Below are 21,424 nucleotides of genomic sequence, written 5' to 3'. Positions count from 1 at the left end.
AGTGAAAACGCACAGGGGCACATTACCTAAAGGCTAGCATTACGTACAGGGATATCTCAAGGAGTTAGAATATAATCAAAAAGTTAATTTCAGTAATAAAACTCAAAAAAGTAATCTCATATATTCTATAGATTCATTACACACAGAGTGTTCTATTTCAAGCGTTTATTTTTTTTAAAGGGGTTCTGCAGTTTTTTTAAACTGATGATCTATCCTCTGATCAGCGGAGGTCCGGGACGCCCGCTGATCAGCTGTTTGGGAAGGCAGCGGCGCTGGCAGTAGCGCCACGGCCTTCTCGCTGTTTACCGCAGGCCCAGTGACGTCATGACTAGTATCAATGGCCTGGGCGGGGCAAAGTTCTGTTCACTTAGCCCCGCCCAGGCCAGTGATGCAAGTCGTGACGTCACTGGGCTTGCAGTAAACAGTGAGAAGGCCGTGGCGCTACTGCCAGCGCCGCTGCCTTCTCTAACAGCTGATCAGCAGAGCCCCTTTAACTTTTCAAGCTATAAGCTGGTATACATTTCATGATCAACCCTATTGAACCAGGCATACTCCCTAGTAGGGTTGATCATGCCGATTACAAGAATATGGTCTTCTCTTTTTAGCTTGTGGATATATCATTACTTTTATGCAAATTAGTTAGTTGGAGCACCGGGCGGTTGGCAGTAGAGCTAGGAGCACCGCTACAGCTGATGCTCAATACACGCCCCACTCACATTTGATTGACAGGGCTAAACATTTCACGCCCAGGTTCTGACGACATAATTTCACCCAGAAGTGGAAGCATCACCGTCTTCAGAGGAGGAATGCCTCCAGGCAGAGTGTTGTCTTCAGCTTGTCCACACTGTGAATCTCTGCTGCTCGTCACAGAAGAAAGATATTGGGGGTCATATGACTCATATTCAAAGATCGTCTTTAAACACCAGTCTTTGTTTCTTGCCTCTGCTGCCAGAGGATTTGCCTAAACTACTCCAGCCCCTAACTGGAATAGTTTTACTTCAACATTTATGCGACAAAACAGTCATAAATGTTAATGAATTTGCCGGGGTCAGCCCCAGCGCGACCCTCCGCCATCCCCAAGTGGCAAGCATGGCGCAAAAATGGCAGTGCAACAAAATATTGTCGCATGGGCTTTAAAAAAGTTGCAAAAAAGGGTCGTTTTACAATTATTTTTACGCAAAAAGCTACAGTAAAAAGGTTTGTAAATGACCCACATTGTTTTAAAGGGGTTCGCCAGCAACCTGTCCTAGAATGTGAAGAGGACTGGTTGCCACTGCTTGCAGAGCTGCCTAGGGGGTGAGGGCCCGGGGCCTCACTACACTGCTCCACAGTAGATGGTAATGATGTGATCCTGCCCTATGATATGCAATCATGGCTGAGCAGCCTGACAGGAAAACTCTCCAATATGTAGTATAGGCAAGTGCCAGGGTTTAGTGTGTTGTAAGGCCTCACCACCTAAGCAGTGCTGCAAGTGGAGTCAACCAGTACTGCTCACATTCTAGGACAGGTTGTTGGAGGCCATTTTAAATCATTCCCAGAGAACCCATTTATTTAATCAGCATGATCAACCCTAGCAGGCAGTATGCCTGGTTTAATAGGGTTGATCATGCTGACAGGTGCTCCTTAAGATCAGCGTCAGTAGGTGTTGATAAATCTGCCCAGGAGTCTTCCTCTCAGGTTAGCACTGTGGCCAGTGGTTGGCTGCAGCAGTGTCAAACAGGCCCAGTGAAGCAGCAGAGGCCAAGGTACAAAGGAGCACGGTGCCATCGCTTGGAAGCGGGTAAGTATACTTCCCTTTGCAGGCAAAGATAACAGGAGCCAGTGTCAGAAAGCACGTAAGGAGGAGGGGGGTTTGCCAACCCCCACCAAAGGTGCACAGTCCTTTTAAAGCCTTGTTCACACTGCATTTACCCCTCCACTGGGCTTTATTTGAATACTCAAGAAACTTTTTTTTCCAAACATACACCATACCAAATCCATTTTTTTTTCTGAGGTGAAAAGGTAATGGCTTTCCATTTGTTTCCATATGTTTTTTGCCACACAGATAGCGTGGCGTGGACAATGCTATTCTGTCTGGTCAAAAGGAACAGAAAAAAGGTCATAAAAAGTCCAAGGATGAATCGTTTGGCCTCTATTTGCCTCATTGAAGGGAATGGATCCATGGTGGTATACGTTGGATATTCAAATGTTTATCTCTGATTGAAATCCCAGCGGAGCGCTAAACGCAGTATAAACCTGGCCTTAGAAACACATATATAATCTGCCTGTTTACAGCCCATCAATAAAGTCATAAACCTCTCAAACTGAGCAAGTTTTATTGGTAAAGACAATTTATCAAGACTGGTGTTCCCATAAGTCTTAATTCCCGTGCTTTGGAGTAAGATGCTCCTGATTTATGAAGAGGCAAATGCCTTTTAAGAAATTAGGCACATAACTAGCCCTCTGTATACCATAAACTAAGGGCTGGCATAGACTTGGGCTATTACCTACGCCAGTTTGTGGTGTAAGTTATAGTAAATCCGCCGAGCCGCGTGACGCCCCGCGCCTCAGGCTATTACCTACGCCAGTTTGTGGTGTAAGTTATAGTAAATCCGCCGAGCCGCGTGACGCCCCGCACCTCAGGCTAAGTCCTACCCCTTTTATAGACTCTTCAAAGTGGTGAAAAGCTCAAAGTCTCAAATTATTGTGCAGATGTTGTGTGTCCCGTAATTTGCCAACAGTGGTGTGAATAGTTTAATGACTGTCGCCCATTGGGGGTAATTTTTTAAGGGATTTACAACTATTTTTTTCAATGAAAAAATGTATTTAGTAAGTCGCATGGCCGAGTTTTCAATGTGTTCAGCAGCTGGGCATGATGGAAGGGTGTCAGGGGCCATTTGGGGGCTGCCCAACAAATTTACTAACATTTTATGCCTGGCAACAGACATAAATGCTGGCGAAAACCTATGCCAGACAGGCGTAGACTGCCATAAATGCGCTTAATTTACAGTATGATGACGCACACCACGCCTTGTCATAAATTAGACAAATCTTGCATCAGAGCCAGGGGAAAATTAAGTCTGGCTTAAAAAGCTGTTCTTAGTAAATGTGCCCCATTATCAGTAAGAAGATTGGTATCTCAAGAACCTTTTGGGCACAATTGATGCCATTTGTCTATAGCTGCCCGTACGGAGCAGAAGCCATGTGCTGGGTGGTGTCGGCACATGCAGAAATGAATAGCGTGTACAAGTGCCTGCCAGCAATTAGCGGGGATCCCCATGTGGATCATGCTGTTGGGCCACATCATGTGTGGGCAACCTTAGGGGACCTGCTTTTACCACCAAACGAAGCATGAACGAATTTAAAATATGAGATTCGCTCATCCCTAGTCACCGTGTAAGTGTTTGTTCCCCAGTTAATGTACCGTATTTTTCGCCGCATAAGGCCGAGTGCACACGGCCGAGAGCGGTCCGTGGTATGCTGGGCTGGATTCCTGTTCAGAGCAGGAGCGCACTCGTATAGTGTATTACTGTAGTGCAGCGGCGACATAGCAACCAATGACGCCGTGCGCTCCTGCTCTGAACAGGAATCCAGCCTGGCATACCACGGACCGCTCTCGGCCGTGGAACACGGCCGTGTGCATTCGGCATAAGATGCACTCCCCTCTCCCCCCAAAAAAAGGTGTGGGGGGGTGGCCCTGCTTCTTATGGGGTGAATGCTGCCATTTTACATCGCAGCCTGCGATGTATCAGCGGAGAGGGAGGAGGGGCTGGGGTCCGGGAACTTGCAGCAGTATTTCTAAACAGTAGTCCTTAACCTCTTAATAACTTTAACTAAAGTTATGCTCTCCCCTGTATCAGCACTCGCTAACAAGCTTCCATAGCAGGCAGAGCGCAACTTTAGTTAAAGTTATTAAGAGGTTAAGGATTACTGTTTAGAAATACTGCTGTGAGCGACTGGGCCCGGTGTATTGGGGGACACTGTTATGGGGGGGAATCTGTGAATGACACATGTATAGCAGTGCCATCCACAGATGCCCCTCCCCATAACAGTGCCATCCACAGATGCCCCTCCCCATAACAGTGCCATCCACAGATGCCCCTCCCCATAACAGTGCCATCCACAGATGCCCCTCCCCATAACAGTGCCATCCACAGATGCCCCTCCCCATAACAGTGCCATCCACAGATGCCCCATAATAGTGTCATGCACATACCACCATTTAGTTCAAAACCCATCAAAAGCACGTCTTTTGGTTAAAATTTTTTTTTCTTCTTTTCCTCCTCAAAAACGTAGGTGCGTCTTATAGGCAAAAAATACGGTAATTAATTTTTTATTGGAGGGTTACTTTAAATTTCACCCTGTTTTGATCAGCTTTTAGACTAATGAATATAGAGAGCTGAGTTTATCGCAATTTGTGTCCATGGGCGCACAACCATATTTGTGGAATATGTGGACTTTTTACCCAATGGTTGTGAAGGTGAATGGAGCATAACTGATTGATAGGGGAGATGGTGGGTTGTTACTTTTTACTAAAGGACTGTATGTCTGTTTACTTCCAGTGGGCCACTCTGAGGATTCAAAAAGGTTTTGAAGAACAAAAAAAACTTCGAATGATTGCATCCAATGGTAAGAGTTAATAATGATGAGATTTTCACTCATTGTAAATTGAAAACTGTGCTGCCAAACAATAAAAATAATAAGCACTGCCTTCTTATTTCATGCATTACCCATCTATTTCCAGCCCAAAAAAACTAAACTACGTCTATCATGTTTTCATCATATGGGCGAAGGAAAATAAAAAATACAGTTCCATCTCTTGCAACAAGCAAACCTTCTTGGAGGATTTAACTTTCTTCCTGTTAAAGTGGTTGTCCATATCTCTGCCATCAATATCAGATAGTTGTGGGTCCCACCTCTGCAACCGTCTACTTACCCCTTGAAATGGAGAGAGCAGCCATGCGTGAGCTGCCACCTGACGTTGACTTCTATGGGAATACCAGCTTCATTAGTCCCATTGCGGTGAATGGAGAGGTGGTCGTGCATGCTCAGTGCACCCTCCATTCACTGCTATGGGACTTCTATCTTCAGAAAGCCCATAGAAGTGAATGGAGATCACGCCGGCGTATGCAATTTATGCTGTCCTTAGGAGTGGGTCCTAAAGGTTGGACTTTTACCTATCTGACCTTTGGGGCATAGCCTAGTGATATGCCATTAATGTCTGAGAGGGGCCAACCCCTTTAAAATCTTATAAAACCAGCTCAGATCGATGTAAAGCAGGAAATGCGGATCCACAAAACATGGATGCACCCCTCATTTCCCCTTCTGCAGGTCCCACACTATGTAACATGCCTATTCTTGTCCTCAAATGGACAAGAATAGGACATGTTCTTTTCTTTGGGTCCACGGAACGGACATACAGTGTGCTGTCCGCATCTTTTGCCGTCCCATTGAAATGAATGGGCCCAATCCAGAAAAATGCTGATCGGATGTGGACCCAAAATCCGGTTGTGTGAATGCTCCCTTAATGACTGTTGCAGCACTGTGCGGGATTTGTGGAGGGCACACAAAGCCTGCTCCTACGTTATCATTGCGACTGGCTCCGACCTACCAGACACAGAGGCTGGAATCCAAGGCTAATGGCCTTGATGCCACTAAATTAATAGGCCAGAAAAAGTAGGTATGTATTATGTCTTTTCATGTGTTTCGTGCCATCACATGTTCTTCTCAGAGATTGCATCACCTTGCTTCAGGGTCGGGTTATATTGCGTCCTCCCAGCTGGGGAATGTCGATCCATAGGACAGAGTTCAATCTCTCTCCTTTAGTGAGGAAGAGGAGCATATAGAATGTTCTGTGTAATAATGAGCAGACGGTAGCAGTCATTTTTGTGTACTCCTCCAGACGTGTTTCATGACTTTAACTGCGCAATCGCTTATACTGGCATTATGATATGGAATTAGAATTACAGGAGTTGGTGGGCAGATGTTCAGTAAAGGGTTGTCCCATGTGGACATTTATAGCCTATTGATATGCCATAAATGTCCGGCACGTGCGAGTCCCACCTTTTGGGACCTGCTCCTATCTCAAGAGCTGAATGGAGATGAACCCACACATGCTTGACATTCTTCTTTCCTTTGTATGGGATTTCTGAAAATAGCTAAGGCCTTGACAATTTTTTGCCTCTGCTGCTGTTCCGATTAGTTGAGCAAGGGCGCCGGCACAGCACCTGCGCAGGCGTTGTGACATTGGAGCAGCAGCGCAGGCAGGAATTGTCACGGTCAGGCTAAATATCTGGCGCTGTCAATCTTGCGGGAGGTGGGCTCTCCTTCACCTGCCGGTACAGCCCCACACAGATGAAAAAGCCCTGCTGATGACGATTAAATCGATTTGCTTATCTGTAATGGGGCCCATTCTTGAGACAAAAGCAGGTCCTAGAGGAGTATGGAAAATCTGCAACTATGCAGTACTAATGAATGGGCTTTTACAGTAGCTGTGATAATTCTAACACTCAGAAGTATGGACGTACATCGTGTGCTTCCTGATTTTTGTCATCCATAAACCTATTGTCATCTGGTCTATTTTACAGTCAAATATTTCCATCTAATCCTCAGGACGGACAGCTGGCAACCGTGGTTCAGGATCTGGACTGCAGTCTGCCAATTGAGTACCCCTGCCCTATGGGATCCAGTTGCTAAGATCATTAATCATATCTTCTCTACCCATGTTAAACTCTCTCCCTAATCCTTAATGTATTTGACCACAGATCAGCCCCTATTAAGCATCCCTTGACATTATGTCCTTAATGAGGCTAAACTGCTTATCCCAAGACTTTGGTGAGATACTTTTCCTCCGTCTCTATGTGATTTTGGGATAAATTGATAAACTTTCAAGAATATGACATGATCTTAAATCACTTTACTTAAAGGGGTTATCCCATGAGTAATGTAAAAAATGAAAACCAGCCTTCATATAGTACATGACAATCTCTTTCTAACAAAGCTAGAACCCGCCCTGTACCTCACATGGACCCAGAGATCTCCCCATTCATTGCTCTGCTAGATTTATATCAAGCTGACAGCTCAAGGGGAGTGTCTTCTCTGCAGCAGCTCAGGGGGCGTGTCCATGCTCTCCCTATCACAGCTCAGGCAGTTGAAGGATGAAACTGAGCATGTGCGGCCTTCTCAGTGAGCAGGTTAAAGAAATAAGACAAAAAACTAACAGCAGGTGGCGTCAAACAGATAAATTTTCTTGAATAACTTATTAGCTATGCTAAATTTTTAATGATATGCAATTACAAAAAGATTCAGATCCAGGTGGTGGTTTGAAAAATAGAATATTTTTCGTGGGACAACCCCTTTTAACTGACACACTTAAAGGGGTTATGTGGGAATTTATATGGATGACCTATCCTCTGGATAGGTCAACAATATCAGATTGGTGGGGGATCGACGCCCAGGACTCCCGACGATCAACTTTTAGGCTTGAGAAAGGCTTCACAGGGCTCCAGATGGCGACCAAAATGGTCGCCAATGCGACTTAGAACTGCTAAATGGCGACAAGACTTTGTAGTCTTGTCGCCATTTGCGCCTAGACCCTCCGCTCGCTGCTCTGCCTCTAAGAAAAAAAAAAGGCTTTCATCCAGCAGACAAACACACGCTGCAGACTTCTGCTGGGTGAAGATCCGCCCCTCAGATTACCCGGCATAGAGGGTGGGCGTGGCTTGTGCTCCCGGCTCCAGCAGTCTGGCAAGTTTTGGAGTTGAGTCTGTGCTGTGACGCTGAGCTTCTGGAGACATTTCAACTAGGGCCGCACAGTCCACGGCTGATAACACGAGGCGAGTCACCCGTATGCAGATTTATTAGTGTGTTTTTATAGGACTGGGTCCTTATGGGGTCACAAGGAGAAGGCAGAGATCCGTAAGAACAAGTATAACCACCGCCTGTGCTGCTTTAACACTCGCTGTCCTGGTTTGCATAGCACTGCCGGGTCGCAAAGCATTATATTGATTTATGATGCTATGTAACCCTTAGAGGTCTGGAATGTACTGGATAACACTGACCTATTGCGGTCAGTGTTATCCAATACATTCCTGAACTGTAAGGGTTACAAAGCATCATAAATCAATATAATGCTATGCGACCCCGGCAGTGCAGAGCTCCTGCAGACAGACTCCGGTGCGAAACCAGCGCAATCCTATCAATGCACAGACTAGTAACCATTTCTGATCATAAATCATATAATCTATTCCCCTTATTTCACAAGACCAGTATTCATTTCCACATAGGGAATAGCAATCGGATGTCAACCTTCCCATCAGTCCGTGTTACTGCTGGCAGAATGATGAAACGGTGGGACTCCCCAGGCCTAGGGGTTCGCTCAGCAGTCCCAAGGCACACAGATTGACAAGGAGAGATTCCCGCCTATACTGCGCACGTTCTAGAAAAGTTCCGGCCTATACTGCGCACGTTCTAGAAAAGGACGGCGATGTCCGTGCACGGCTCCTTACTGACACGAGGGTGATGGGCAGAGAGCCCTTAACTGCTCCTTTCTGTGCCAAAGACGTGGTAGAGTTAAAAAGAGGGAAAATGGCACTGAAGCAGCCTATAAGGTGTTAAGCACAGGCTAGTTCAGATGCCAGAGGAGGTCCCCTAGCTTTCCTACATCTCTGCTTGCTGGCAGTGAATGGAAACCTTTAAGGTTGACATTCACAGACTGAATGTCCATGTCCAGCCACAGTTACACAGTGAGCAGCACTAGAATATGGGCAATCTTTCCTCAAGAAACAACAGCAAACAAGAGGTTTTCATTCACTGACCGGCAAGCAGAGGGGTTGAGAATAAAGAGTAAAGCTTGTGTATAATAATACTGGTTTGAAACCCCTTAAAGAAAAATCTAAAAATTACTCCTTAAAGGGTTTGGATACACTAATTTCTGGACCTCTGAGACTGGCAGGACCTTTGTTGGTGACCGTACTTGCCTGATGCCCAGTGCGGGGTCCCGTCTCGTTTGCTCCCCAGCCTTTGTTGCTTGTCTTGAGTCCCTTCATGAAAACCACCTATTTGACGGCGTTACAGCCAATGACTGACCACTGCTTCCCGTGCATTATGTTAAATGGTCATGTGATGCAAGGGGAGCAGATCTCCACCATGGCCAGAGATTGTCTTGATGCCACTGCAGCCAAACATTTTCATGGAGAGACCCAAGACAAGCAGCGGAGGCCGGGAAGCGAAAGCCAGGACCCAGCACCTAGGGATTACCAACGCGAATCTGGCTAGTCTGACAGGTCATGGAAATGAGTGTACAACTCCTTAAACTGCATGGGCTGTATCTTAGAAAACCCCATGCTCCTAAGCATCCCAGCTATATTATATGTATTTTAAATTTGGCGAATAAAAATTTAATTTGGCTCCTAAATTTTTCAGGTTAGGAGCCAATGGCTCCTTGATATTTTTATTTTTTTGTCTGGAGCACTGCTTCATGTTGGAGCCCAAACGTTGCGTCACCAATGGGCGAATAAACCACTATTTTCCACATTATCCTGGAGTGCTGCTCTATTTTTGGTACTAATATATTATATAGCAGCGGGGGAGTGATGGAGCCAGAACCCAGGGAACAGGAGAGTATGCTTCCCTCTGCAGGTTCGGCGTTGTGTCTGCCCAAAAGGCCCTCCAAGGGGAACCACCTTATAAGGAACATATGAATGCAACTAGCATCTTTCCAACTGAACTTTAAAGAGTAATGAGTACATTTCTTTTTGGGTATAGGTTCCAGGAGGAAGGAGAATTGTTACCATGCTGACAGTTACCCCATCAAAAATGTTTACAGTTAAATCAGCCCATAATTTTAAACATTTCCTACACTAACACGAATTATGCAATATCTGCGGATAAATGCATTTTTACATTATTTGTACAGAAAAGTTTAATTATTGTCTGGATTTTAATCTAGGTTACCATAGCAACAAGCAAAATGGCTTTTGCACAACAGAGCCTTAAAAGATTGAAAACTAATTCCAAAAATGTTCCTACTTGATATAGCTTTATCACAACTGGACAACACAGGATCTGCCTGCTATAAAGAAGTGATCATTACTTACCTCGTAGACCACACACCTCCACTCCAGTTCTCCTAGCCAGCATCCATTTACCTGGCTGACTGCGCCCCTTCTTTCAGCGCCGAGGCCAGTCATTGGCTGCAGCGGTCACATGTTGTCGACATGACATCACCGCTGTAAACAGATCGCAACTGGGAGAACAGGAGTAACTGCACGGGGTCTGCCATGTAAATAATGATCACTTCTTTATTACAGGTGGATCCCCTACGTTGCTGAATCCAGATCACCCCTTTAACACCCCCTCCCCCAACAGTTACATCAAAACTGACCAAAATAAAATAAAAACTCCTAAAAATGTCACTTTTTACTGTAGCTTTTGATTGATGGGTGAAGGGGGACTAATGGCAGGTACAGACATCCCTGATACCCTGGGGACATGTCCAGGTAACACAGGGAGTGAGAAAAAAAAAAAATTCTCCTCTTGCATACAGCCAGCACTCCCCAACTGCCCCCTCCTCCAGGCTGGCTGAGATCACAGCCAGCTGAAGAGGGGGAGGGCTAGTTTAACCCTTTTGTACCTCAGACTAGGTAGCGCCTACAGATGTGAGCCTTGCCTCGTTTGAAAGCTAATCTTTTATGAAAGACCAAGATCACAGTGCTAGATGAGATACATGGAGACATACAGCTTCCACTGGGGCCCATTTCTAAAGACTGTATATTGCAATGCATAAAGGCTAGTGACACAATCTTGTTTAAAAGATTAGATTATCAGCTTTAAAACAAGACAAATTGTGGCTGTAGCCCAATGACATCCAAAGAAATTGCAGATGCATTGGTCACATGGCCTAGGAAGACGCCGCGGTGCTAACAGAATGCCCAGCCTCTTCTAAAAGTTGATCGTCGGGAGTCCTGGGCGTCGATCCCCCACCAATCTGATATTGTTGACCTATCCAGAGGATAGGTCATACATATAAATTCCCACATAACCCCTTTAAGTGTGTCAGTTAAAAGGGGTTGTCCCACAAAAAATATTCTATTTTTCAAACCACCACCTGGATCTGAATCTTTTTGTAATTGCATATCATTAAAAATTTAGCATAGCTAATGAGTTATTCAAGAAAATGTATCTGTTTGACGCCACCTGCTGTTAGTTTTTTGTCTTATTTCTTTGACCTGCTCACTGAGAAGGCCACACATGCTCAGTTTCATCCTTCAACTGCCTGAGCTGTGATAGGGAGAGCATGGACACACCCCCTGAGCTGCTGCAGAGAAGACACTCCCCTTGAGCTTTCAGCTTGATATAAATCTAGCAGAGCAATGAATGGGGAGATCTCTGGATCCATGTGAGGTACAGGGCGGGTTCTAGCTTTGTTAGAAAGAGATTGTAATGTACTATATGATGTCTGGTTTTTATTTTTTACATTACTCATGGGATAACCCCTTTAAGTACAGTGATTTGAGATCATATCTTATTCTTGAAAGTTTATCAATTTATCCCAAAATCACATAGAGACGGAGGAAAAGTATCTCACCAAAGTCTTGGGATAAGCAGTTTAGCCTCATTAAGGACATAATGTCAAGGGATGTTTAATAGGGGCTGATCTGTGGTCAAATACATTAAGGATTAGGGAGAGAGTTTAACATGGGTAGAGAAGATATGATTAATGATCTTAGCAACTGGATCCCATAGGGCAGGGGTACTCAATTGGCAGACTGCAGTCCAGATCTTGAACCACGGTTGCCAGCTGTCATGACAGATGACAATAGGTTTGTGGATGACAAAAATCAGGAAGCACACGATGTACGTCCATACTTCTGAGTGTTAGAATTATCACAGCTACTGTAAAAGCCCATTCATTAGTACTGCATAGTTGCAGATTTTCCATACTCCTCTAGGACCTGCTTTTGTCTCAAGAATGGGCCCCATTACAGATAAGCAAATCGATTTGTGTCATCAGCAGGGCTTTTTCATCTGTGTGGGGCTGTACCGTCAGGTGAAGGAGAGCCCACCTCCCGCAAGATTGACAGCGCCAGATATTTAGCCTGACCGTGACAATTCCTGCCTGCGCTGCTGCTCCAATGTCACATTACCGTGGAGTGCTGCTCTATTTTTTGGACTGGATTTTTGGGTAAGCTTGCCCTTTGAGCTTGCACCCGCAGTATTGTTTATAGGTTGGTGCTGCCTTACTTTTTCTATTTTTGTGTGTATATGTGTATATATGTATGTGTATGGGCTTGAAAATGGTCCCAGCAAGTGGATCGAAACGTTGCATGGGTGAATAAAGGATCCCACTACTTTTCACCTATTGAAAGTGCTGCGGTGTATTTATTCTTATATATAGTTTCCCCCATAACAGTGACCTCTACAGCACCCCGCCCCTTTAACAGTGAACTGCACAGTCCACCACCTCACAGTGTCCCGCCACTTTAAAATGGGACCTCCACAGCAGCCCATCCCCTTACCTTTGACCTTAACAGAAGCCTGTCCCTTTAACAGTGACCTCACAGTACCCCGCTGCCTTAACAGTGACCTCCACAACAGTTGCCCCTTTTAATAGTGGCCCCTGCGCCCTTAACAGTGACCTCTACAGCGGCCTTCCCCCTTAACAGTAACATCCACAGTGAACGCCTCTTTAACAGTGACCTCCACAGCACCCTACCCCTTTAATGCTAGGGCTACATGACAACATGTCGTGCGACATTTTGTCTCAGCAATTTTTACAATGATAGGCTATGGTGTCGCACTGCGACACGACAGTTGCAAAAAGTCCATCCAAGATGTCGCAGTGCAACACCATAGCCTATCATTATAAAAATTGTCACGCAACATTGGTGCGACATCAATGTCGCACGGCACATGTAGAAGTGTAGTTGTGCCCCATGTGTCGTGCGACTTATTGTCGTTGTGTAGCCATAGCCTAAAGCTGACCTACAGCAGTGAAGAAGAATGGCTGGGTTGCTATGGAAATTTGGAGTAAAACTGTGTGTATGTGTAGACTAAGGGCCTGCGAGCTTCTATTGGTTGACAAGGGACATGTGACCATGTGTATGGCAGTTGGGATATGAAGAGAGAGACTTGCAGGCTTGTATTGGCTAATGCAGGGAATATCTCAGGAGAGCTGTGACCCCCCCCCCCCCCACCCCCCCAACAAGATTTCTTTCCAGGTAGCAAGCGATGTGTATACCAAGTTTCGTTGAAATCGATGGTTGCGTTTTTGAGTGATCGCGGAGCATACATACATACAGTTGCAAGAAAAAGTATGTGAACCCTTTGGAATGATATGGATTTCTGCACAAATTAGTCATAAAATGTGATCTGATCTTCATCTAAGTCACAACAATAGACAATTTACAGTCTGCTTAAACTAATAACACAAATAATTAAACGTTACTATGTTTTTATTGAACACACCATGTAAACATTCACAGTGCAGGTGGAAAAAGTATGTGAACCCTTGGATTTATAAACTGGTTGAACCTCCTTTGGCAGCAATAACTTCAACCAAACGTTTCCTGTAGTTGCAGATCAGACGTGCACAACGGTCAGGAGTAATTCTTGACCATTCCTCTTTACAGAACTGTTTCAGTTCAGCAATATTCTTGGGATGTCTGGTGTGAATCGCTTTCTTAAGGTCATGCCACAGCATCTCAATCGGGTTGAGGTCAGGACTCTGACTGGGCCACTCCAGAAGGCGTATTTTCTTCTGTTTAAGCCATTCTGTTGTTGATTTACTTCTATGCTTTGGGTCGTTGTGCTGTTGCAACACCCATCTTCTGTTGTGCTTCAGCTGGTGGACAGATGGCCTTAAGTTCTCCTGCAAAATGTCTTGATAAACTTGGGAATTCATTTTTCCTTCGATGATAGCAATCCGTCCAGGCCCTGGCGCAGCAAAGCAGCCTCAAACCATGATGCCCCCACCACCATACTTCACAGTGGGGATGAGGTTTTGATGTTGGTGTGCTGTGCCTCTTTCTCTCCACACATAGTGTTGTGTGTTTCTTCCAAACAACTCAACTTTGGTTTTATCTGTGCCACAGAATATTTTGCCAGTACTGCTGTGGAACATCCAGGTGATCTTGTGCAAACTGTAAACATGCAGCAATTTTTGTTTTGGACAGCAGTGGCTTCCTCTGTGGTATCTTCCCATGAAATCCATTCTTGTTTAGTGTTTTACATATCGTAGATTCGCTAACGGGGATGTTAGCATATGCCAGAGACTTTTCCTCTGCTAGTCTCCTCCATTCATTCATTCCAAATTCTGGTTCGCTGCATACCTCCATCTTTATTATTATTTTTTGTCTGCATACCTGGCCTTTATCTATTGAGGGGATATGCGCTGACAGGCGTCTCACCTGGTACCTTACTGCTTTTGCATTTTGCACATCGGTTTGATTATTTATTCTGTATGTGATTCCCATGTCTTACATATACTATGTACCATGCTTTGTGATCCGTGTGCTTTTTCTTCCCAGGGTGGCGTTTTTCTTTTTAGTCGTCCGCCCCCTTTTCATCATGTTTATGGCATTGTATTTATCTATCCATTATTCCCATTTATGTCTATTTCAATTTTTAATCATGTCTTAATAAAGCATATATATTTTTGGGTATTATGAGCTCCCATCTGTTTGTTTTCGCTATTTAACTCGGAGCTTTTACCGAGTCTTACCCTTTGTGTGTCCCCATTGTTACATTGGTCTAGACACTGTTCTCCCCTTTCCCTACACAGGGACATTCCAGGTCATTTCTTGTTTTTGTGTGTTATTAGTTTAGGCAGACTGTGATTGTCTATTGTTGTGACTTAGATGAAGATCAGATCACATTTTATGACCAATTTGTGCAGAAATCCATATAATTCCAAAGGGTTCACATACTTTTTCTTGCAACTGTACATACATGCATACATACACACATATATTGTAAAAAAAAAAAAAGGCTTTAATTGTAATTCAGTCTGTGATAATTTGATAATGACAAAACAATCTCAGCCTAGGCTCAATGGTCAGAGGATTTTTTTTTTTAATATAGATAAAAAGAATCACTAACATTTCTTTAAAAGACAAAAAGCTAAAAACTTAAAACTGTTATAGGTTATTTACTGACTATACATTCCCTTTAGCCCCTTCACCCCTCAGTGACCATACTATTACGTCGTTGAGTGTATGTAGTTAAAGGGTTTTTTAGGCTCCTGATACTGATGATGAATCCTCAGGATAGGTCAATAATATCTCATTGGTGAGGCTCTGAAACCCGGCACCCCCACTGATCAGCTGTTCTCTGCAGCCTCTGGTGCCAGATCTAGCTCTTGAATGGAGCAGGAATAAGAGCTTAGTTCAAAGTGTAGTGACCGTACTGGCTTCTGCAACTCATCCTCCATTGAAGTGAATGGAAGTTTAGCTACAGCAACCTGGTATGGCCACTACACTGAACAGAACTCTGCTTCCTGTTCCATTGAAAGTGCTAGCGTCGGGTCCCCACTGATCGAATATGAAGGCAGTTTCTGACACCCAGGACCTCAGCCGATCGGCTGTTTGAGAAGGCATCGGCACTCGTAGTAGCACCGCTGCCTTCTTCAGCTTTCCCTAGGCCATGTTCATAAGTCACATGGCCTAGTTGCAGCTCAGCCCCATTAAAGTGATTGTGGTTGAGCTGCGATACCGAGCATAGCCGCTATACAATGTAGGGTGCTTTACTTGGTGAGAAGAGACCTGTTAGTGTGCGCTTGGCAGTTGAAGACCTCTGTATTGGTTACATGTTCATATGTGTCTGTGTTGCTGAGAAAAATATATGCAAATGAACCGCTAGGAGCAACTAAGGCGTTGCCATTACACCTAGAGGCTCTGCTCTCCCTGCGACTGCTGAGTCCTCTGCACTTTAATTGGCAGGGCCAGGCAGTGTAAACGGGATCGTACCTGACCCTGACTTCTGCTAAAATCTTGAGATATGCTGTGCACTTCAGTATCCAACACAGTACAGGAAAGAAGCTCGTCGGCAGTTATGTTCTGTACTGCGAGCCGCCTTCCTGTACTGCGCTGCACCGGATCCTGAAGCACACCGCATTGAGATGTCGGGGTCAGACACAATGACGTTTACACTGCCTGGTCGCAGAGGACGCAGCAGTTTTATACAGAGCTGAGCCTCTAAGAGTTACGGTAAAACCCCCTGTTGCTCCTAGAGGCTCATTTGCATATATTATAACCTCATTTTTCTCAGCAATGCAGACACATATGAACATGCGACCAAGACAGATGTCTTCAGCTGCCAAGTGCACAAGTAACAGGTCAGCCAGGTTCATAGCTACAAATCTGCTGACAGATGCCCTTTAAAGTATATGGACACCTTTTGTAAAGATGCAGAGCGCACATGGCCGGTGTCTGTGTTTGGCGGATACGCAATTTGCGGAACGCAAAACAGTTGGAGACGTGTGAATGGACCCTTATGGTCCGTGGTAGCGGAATCCATAACGGAATTCTTGGATAACCTGAACCTTGTATGCCGAACTTGAAACACAAGTTCACTCAACACTAGTCGCAACATTTTCACTCATAGCTTGAAAAGAGACTCTGTGAATGAGCTGAAAACATTGCGACCACAGGAGTGAATAAAGTGTTTGAGAGTGCGGACATTTTTTCATATATGTCATTTATCAAATTGGTGCAAAGTAGAACTGCCTTAGGCTACTTTCACACTAGCGTTCGATCGGATCCGTTCTGAACGGATCCGATCATAATAATGCAGACGGAGGCTCCGTTCAGTACGGATCCGTCTGCATTATATTGGCATATAAAAGCTAAGTGTGAAAATAGCCTCGGACGGATCCGTCCAGACTTTCAATGTAAAGTCAATGGGGGACGGATCAGCTTGAAGATTGAGCCATATTGTGGCATCTTCAAACGGATCCGTCCCCATTGACTTACATTGTAAGTCTGGACGGATCCGCACGCCTCCGCACGGCCAGGCGGACACCCGAACGCTGCAAGCAGCGTTCAGCTGTCCGCCTGTCCGTGCGGAGGTGAGCGGAGCGGAGGCTGAACGCCGCCAGACTGATGCAGTCTGAGCGGATCCGCATCCATTCAGACTGCATCAGGGCTGGACGGAAGCGTTCGGGTCCGCTCGTGAGCCCCTTCAAACGGAGCTCACGAGCGGACAGCTGAACGCTAGTGTGAAAGTAGCCTTAGTTGCCCATAGTAACCAATCAGATTCCACCTTTTATTTTTCACAGCTTTATTGGGAAATAAAAGGAGGAATTGGTTGCTATGGGCAACTAAGCCAGTTCTACTTTACACCAGTTTTGATAAATCTCCCCCACTGTGTACTTCTATGTATATATAGCATTGTGTATCGTCACACTGTACTAATCTGTGTGGGAAAAGTGACCGCTCACTGTGCGGACTGCACACAATACTGTATTCAGAAGAGAGTGCATGTAGTGAGAGCTGTCAATAATGAGATCTATATCAGGCTTATAACGCCATGGTTCTGACTGTAGCTCGCTGCACTAATGTTATCAGCATAAATATCTATTGTGTCTACAAATAATGGACTTTCTACAGAATGGAAAGTGAGAAATAGATTTGCTCATTACAGGCTGTAGCATACTATAAGACACACAATGTTGTGGATTGGAATAAAATCTTACAAGTTCCAGCAGCCTATATGTAAGTGGCTGATAGCTGTGCTATGTAACAGGATATGGAGGCGGGGCAGCAGAGCTTGTGCTGGTGCATGTGAAATCCACAGGAACGCCCACAGAGCCTCACAGGAGAGGACAGCATAAAGCTCATATCAGAGCATTTCTGAGCGCATGTGAAGCAAAGCTGATACCAGTAAATAAACAAGTGCAATTTTATTATGTGCTGCATTACGGTGAGATATGGGGTTATTTATTTTTATTTTTTGTGCACAAAGGTGTCCATAGCCTTTAAAGCTCAGCAATGTAATAGGACGGCACAGTGATGGCTCGGGAGCTGGGCCTGCTCCCTCACTTGCAGGGTACCGACTGTATTATACCACTAGCACCTTGCTCTCACTGCTAGGATTGGAGATAACGCCTATCCCGGCGGTTTAAATCCTCGAATGCCGCAATAAATTGCAACTACGGCATCTGAGCAGTTAGATAGGAGGAAGCACCCTCTGTCCTCCTATTGCCACCACTTGAAAGCAATCCATGGGTGCCAAGTGGTTTTCATGTCAGACCTGGACCTTCTGAAGGCTGCCAGGATTGCCATTTCCAGCCTCTATCCGATGGATGTAATGTATTTTTATTTTTGTAAAGGTTGCGGGTTTAAATATGCTAAAAAAAAAATAAAAAAAAATCAAAGTTTTAAAAATGTAACAAATATATATAAAAAAGTTGCATATTTCTCACATATAAAAGAAAAAAATATATATACGGCAGTGCCGCATCCGTAACAACCCAATCTATTAAATTATCCTATTATCTAATTCGCATGGCGGAAAAAAATAAATAGTGCTAGAATTGTCGATTTTTGTTCCCCTATAAATGGTCCTTATCAAAAGGTCACAAACCAAAATGGTATCAATAAAAACTATAGCTCGCTCCGCAAAAATGAGCCCTCACACAGCTCCGTTGGCAGAAAAAAAAAGATAATCAGAATCTGTCGATGCAAAGCAATTTTTAATTTATTTATTTGGTTTTACATCAAACACATCCTGGTGGGGAAGCCAGGAGTCACACCCCGCTGATTTGAGATTGATGACCTATCCTGAGGATAGAAAATTAAACGCAATGCAACAGCACTCTGCAAATATTGATTATATAAACTAATGCTGTATTTACTATATAAATCAATATGAGGAATTTGTTAGGCTACTTTCACACTAGCGTTCGATTGGATCCGTTCTGAACGGATCCGATCATAATAATGCAGACGGAGGCTCCGTTCAGAACGGATCCGTCTGCATTATTTTGGCATATAAAAGCTAAGTGTGAAAATAGCCTAGTACGGATCCGTCCAGACTTTCAATGTAAAGTCAATGGGGGACGGATCCGCCTGAAGATTGAGCCATATTGTGGCATCTTCAAACGGATCCGTCCCCATTGACTTACATTGTAAGTCTGGACGGATCCGCACGCCTCCGCACGGCCAGGCGGACACCCGAACGCTGCAAGCAGCGTTCAGCTGTCCGCCTGTCCGTGCGGAGGTGAGCGGAGCGGAGGCTGAACGCCGCCAGACTGATGCAGTCTGAGCGGATCCGCATCCATTCAGACTGCATCAGGGCTGGACGGAAGCGTTCGGGTCCGCTCGTGAGCCCCTTCAAACGGAGCTCACGAGCGGACCGACGAACGCTAGTGTGAAAGTAGCCTAAGATATATTTTTATCTATCATTTGTGCCCATGTACCACATGACTGCTTTTAGATGGGACCCTACTCGCTTTGTGCAAACTGTACCTGAAATGAATTCAGCGAGAGCATGCTCCATCTATATACTACACTGATTTTAGGAGTTCCTGACCATAATGGAGGACCATAAGGTTGGATTTCAGAATCTGATGATGCAAAGCAATTTTTTATTTGTTCATTTGGTTTTACATCAAATAAAATAAAAACTGAATAACAAAACCTCCATCTGGACAGAAGCCAACAAGTAGAGGTCACCTACCTGAGGCCTTAGTCCTGACATCGAAAGCAAAGCTTGTATCATGTTATGGACCATGATGAATGCATTGCGCGCATCAGCTGTCTAAAGAGTGAAAATGCCCCATGATCAAGCCCTAGAATAGAGATGATGACATGGGTGACTTGGGCAACATCAAAGGGCAGTGATCAAACACCTGTGGTAACACTGTATAACTGTTATGTAACAATGAAAAACATTATGACACAAAGAAAGGACATGGAAAGGGTGTGGGCAACTCATGCATCCAAGGTTGCCCTAGTCAAGTGGCGCTTTATTGCTTATGGAGCCCCTTGGAGCTTGGATGATGAGTGAGAAGTAGGTGGACTAGGGAGTACCATTCAGTGGGAGGAAATAAACAAAATGGGAAAAAAAATATGCCTTAAAGGGGTCTTCTGGGATGACTATAGTTTTTGTCATTACTTACCTAATGTATATCTTTCCCGTGTGTCTTTTTTTTTTTTTTCTTTCTTTCTTTTTTTTTTTCTTCTTTCTTTTCAATTTGGCCTTTCGACCCACCATGTAAACTGATCACTCTGGTTTCTTTACATCCTGTATGTAGCATTTCCTGTTGATGTATCCAACCAAACCCTTGATGCTCTTCAACTCTCTCTCTCTGCCACAGCTCCAGCCCCTCCCCTAACAACACCCAGCTAGCTTATAGCTCCTCCCACCCAGCTAGTTACATAGACACTCCCCTATCTGTCCCTGTTGCTCAGTCATGGACATACCATTACAGAAGGTAAGGAAGAGCTGCATGGACATGGTCATGTGACCACAGCCCAGAATGGAATATAGGAGCAAGAAAGGTAAAAGAAATTACAAAATGATAGTTGCCTTTTATAAGTTGTTTTGAAAGGGTTATTCCCCCCCCCAATGTGCCGGGCTCCTCACTGGTAATATACTTGCCCTGCTCCCCCCCAACACCGGATGTTTTCATCCGTGTACAGGGAGAAGCAGCAGCGGCGGTGGTGGGACCAGGAGCGGCACATGGGGGGCTGTTTGCAAAATTGGATAACCCCTTAAAGTATTGATGACCTATCGCAGAATATTATCCCAGCACCCTCCACCGATCAGCTGATAGAACCGCCGTGTATTGGAAGTAGCACAGCTCCATACACTGTGTAGTAGCCAGGAGAATGTACTGCTTGTAAGGTTTTTATGCAGAGGGTAAATTTGGTGAGGGCTATTAAATATTGCCATTAAAAAAATACAACTCTTCCAGTAAAAGACAAGCCCTCATACGACTATAATAAAAATGCATGGCTCTTGGAGGACATCGAGGAGGGGGGGGGGGGGGAGCTAAAAATGCCTTTGGCGCCAAGGGGTTATTTTTTAAATGAAGTTTCCAATATTGGCTGATCCTGTTTAAAGAGGTTGTTCAGTGTCATATTGTTGACTGGTCCTCAGGATAGACCATCAATATCAGATCAGACTGGGTCCGATTCCCAGAACCCCCAACGATCAGCTGTTTGAAGAGGCGTCAGCGCTTGTGGCAGTGCTACCTCTTCTTCAGCATTTACCTGCACAGCTTCTGGATTATAGCGGGAATGTTATGTAATCACCGTTTCCTCTCGCGTTCACTTGAAGGGACGAACGGCTGTGGCCTCTTCAAACTGATGATCAGTGGGGAAGCCAGGAGTCACACCCCACTGATTTGAGATTGATGGCCCATCTTCAGGACAGAAAATCAAACGCTATGCAAAAGCACTCTGTTAGATATAATTTTAACTAAAATCATTTGTGCCCGTGT

The 21,424-nt window shown here is 44.8% G+C and overlaps 1 protein-coding gene across 1 annotated transcript in view; it reads left to right on the top strand.

Annotated features, from left to right (window-relative positions):
- GPAT3 (glycerol-3-phosphate acyltransferase 3) overlaps nt 1-21,424 on the top strand; it is a 45,654-nt gene that overhangs the window by 2,880 nt on the left and 21,350 nt on the right. Inside the window, exon 2 of the mRNA XM_044304249.1 lies at nt 4,542-4,608. Within this exon, the coding sequence (XP_044160184.1) occupies nt 4,542-4,608 (67 nt within the window). The remainder of the gene's footprint in view (nt 1-4,541; nt 4,609-21,424) is intronic.

This window comes from Bufo gargarizans, chromosome 1 (genome assembly GCF_014858855.1).
Source record: "Bufo gargarizans isolate SCDJY-AF-19 chromosome 1, ASM1485885v1, whole genome shotgun sequence".
Taxonomy (NCBI): domain Eukaryota; kingdom Metazoa; phylum Chordata; class Amphibia; order Anura; family Bufonidae; genus Bufo; species Bufo gargarizans.
Note: the sequence above shows the minus strand (reverse complement) of the source record. Positions and strands in the feature narration are given on the sequence as shown.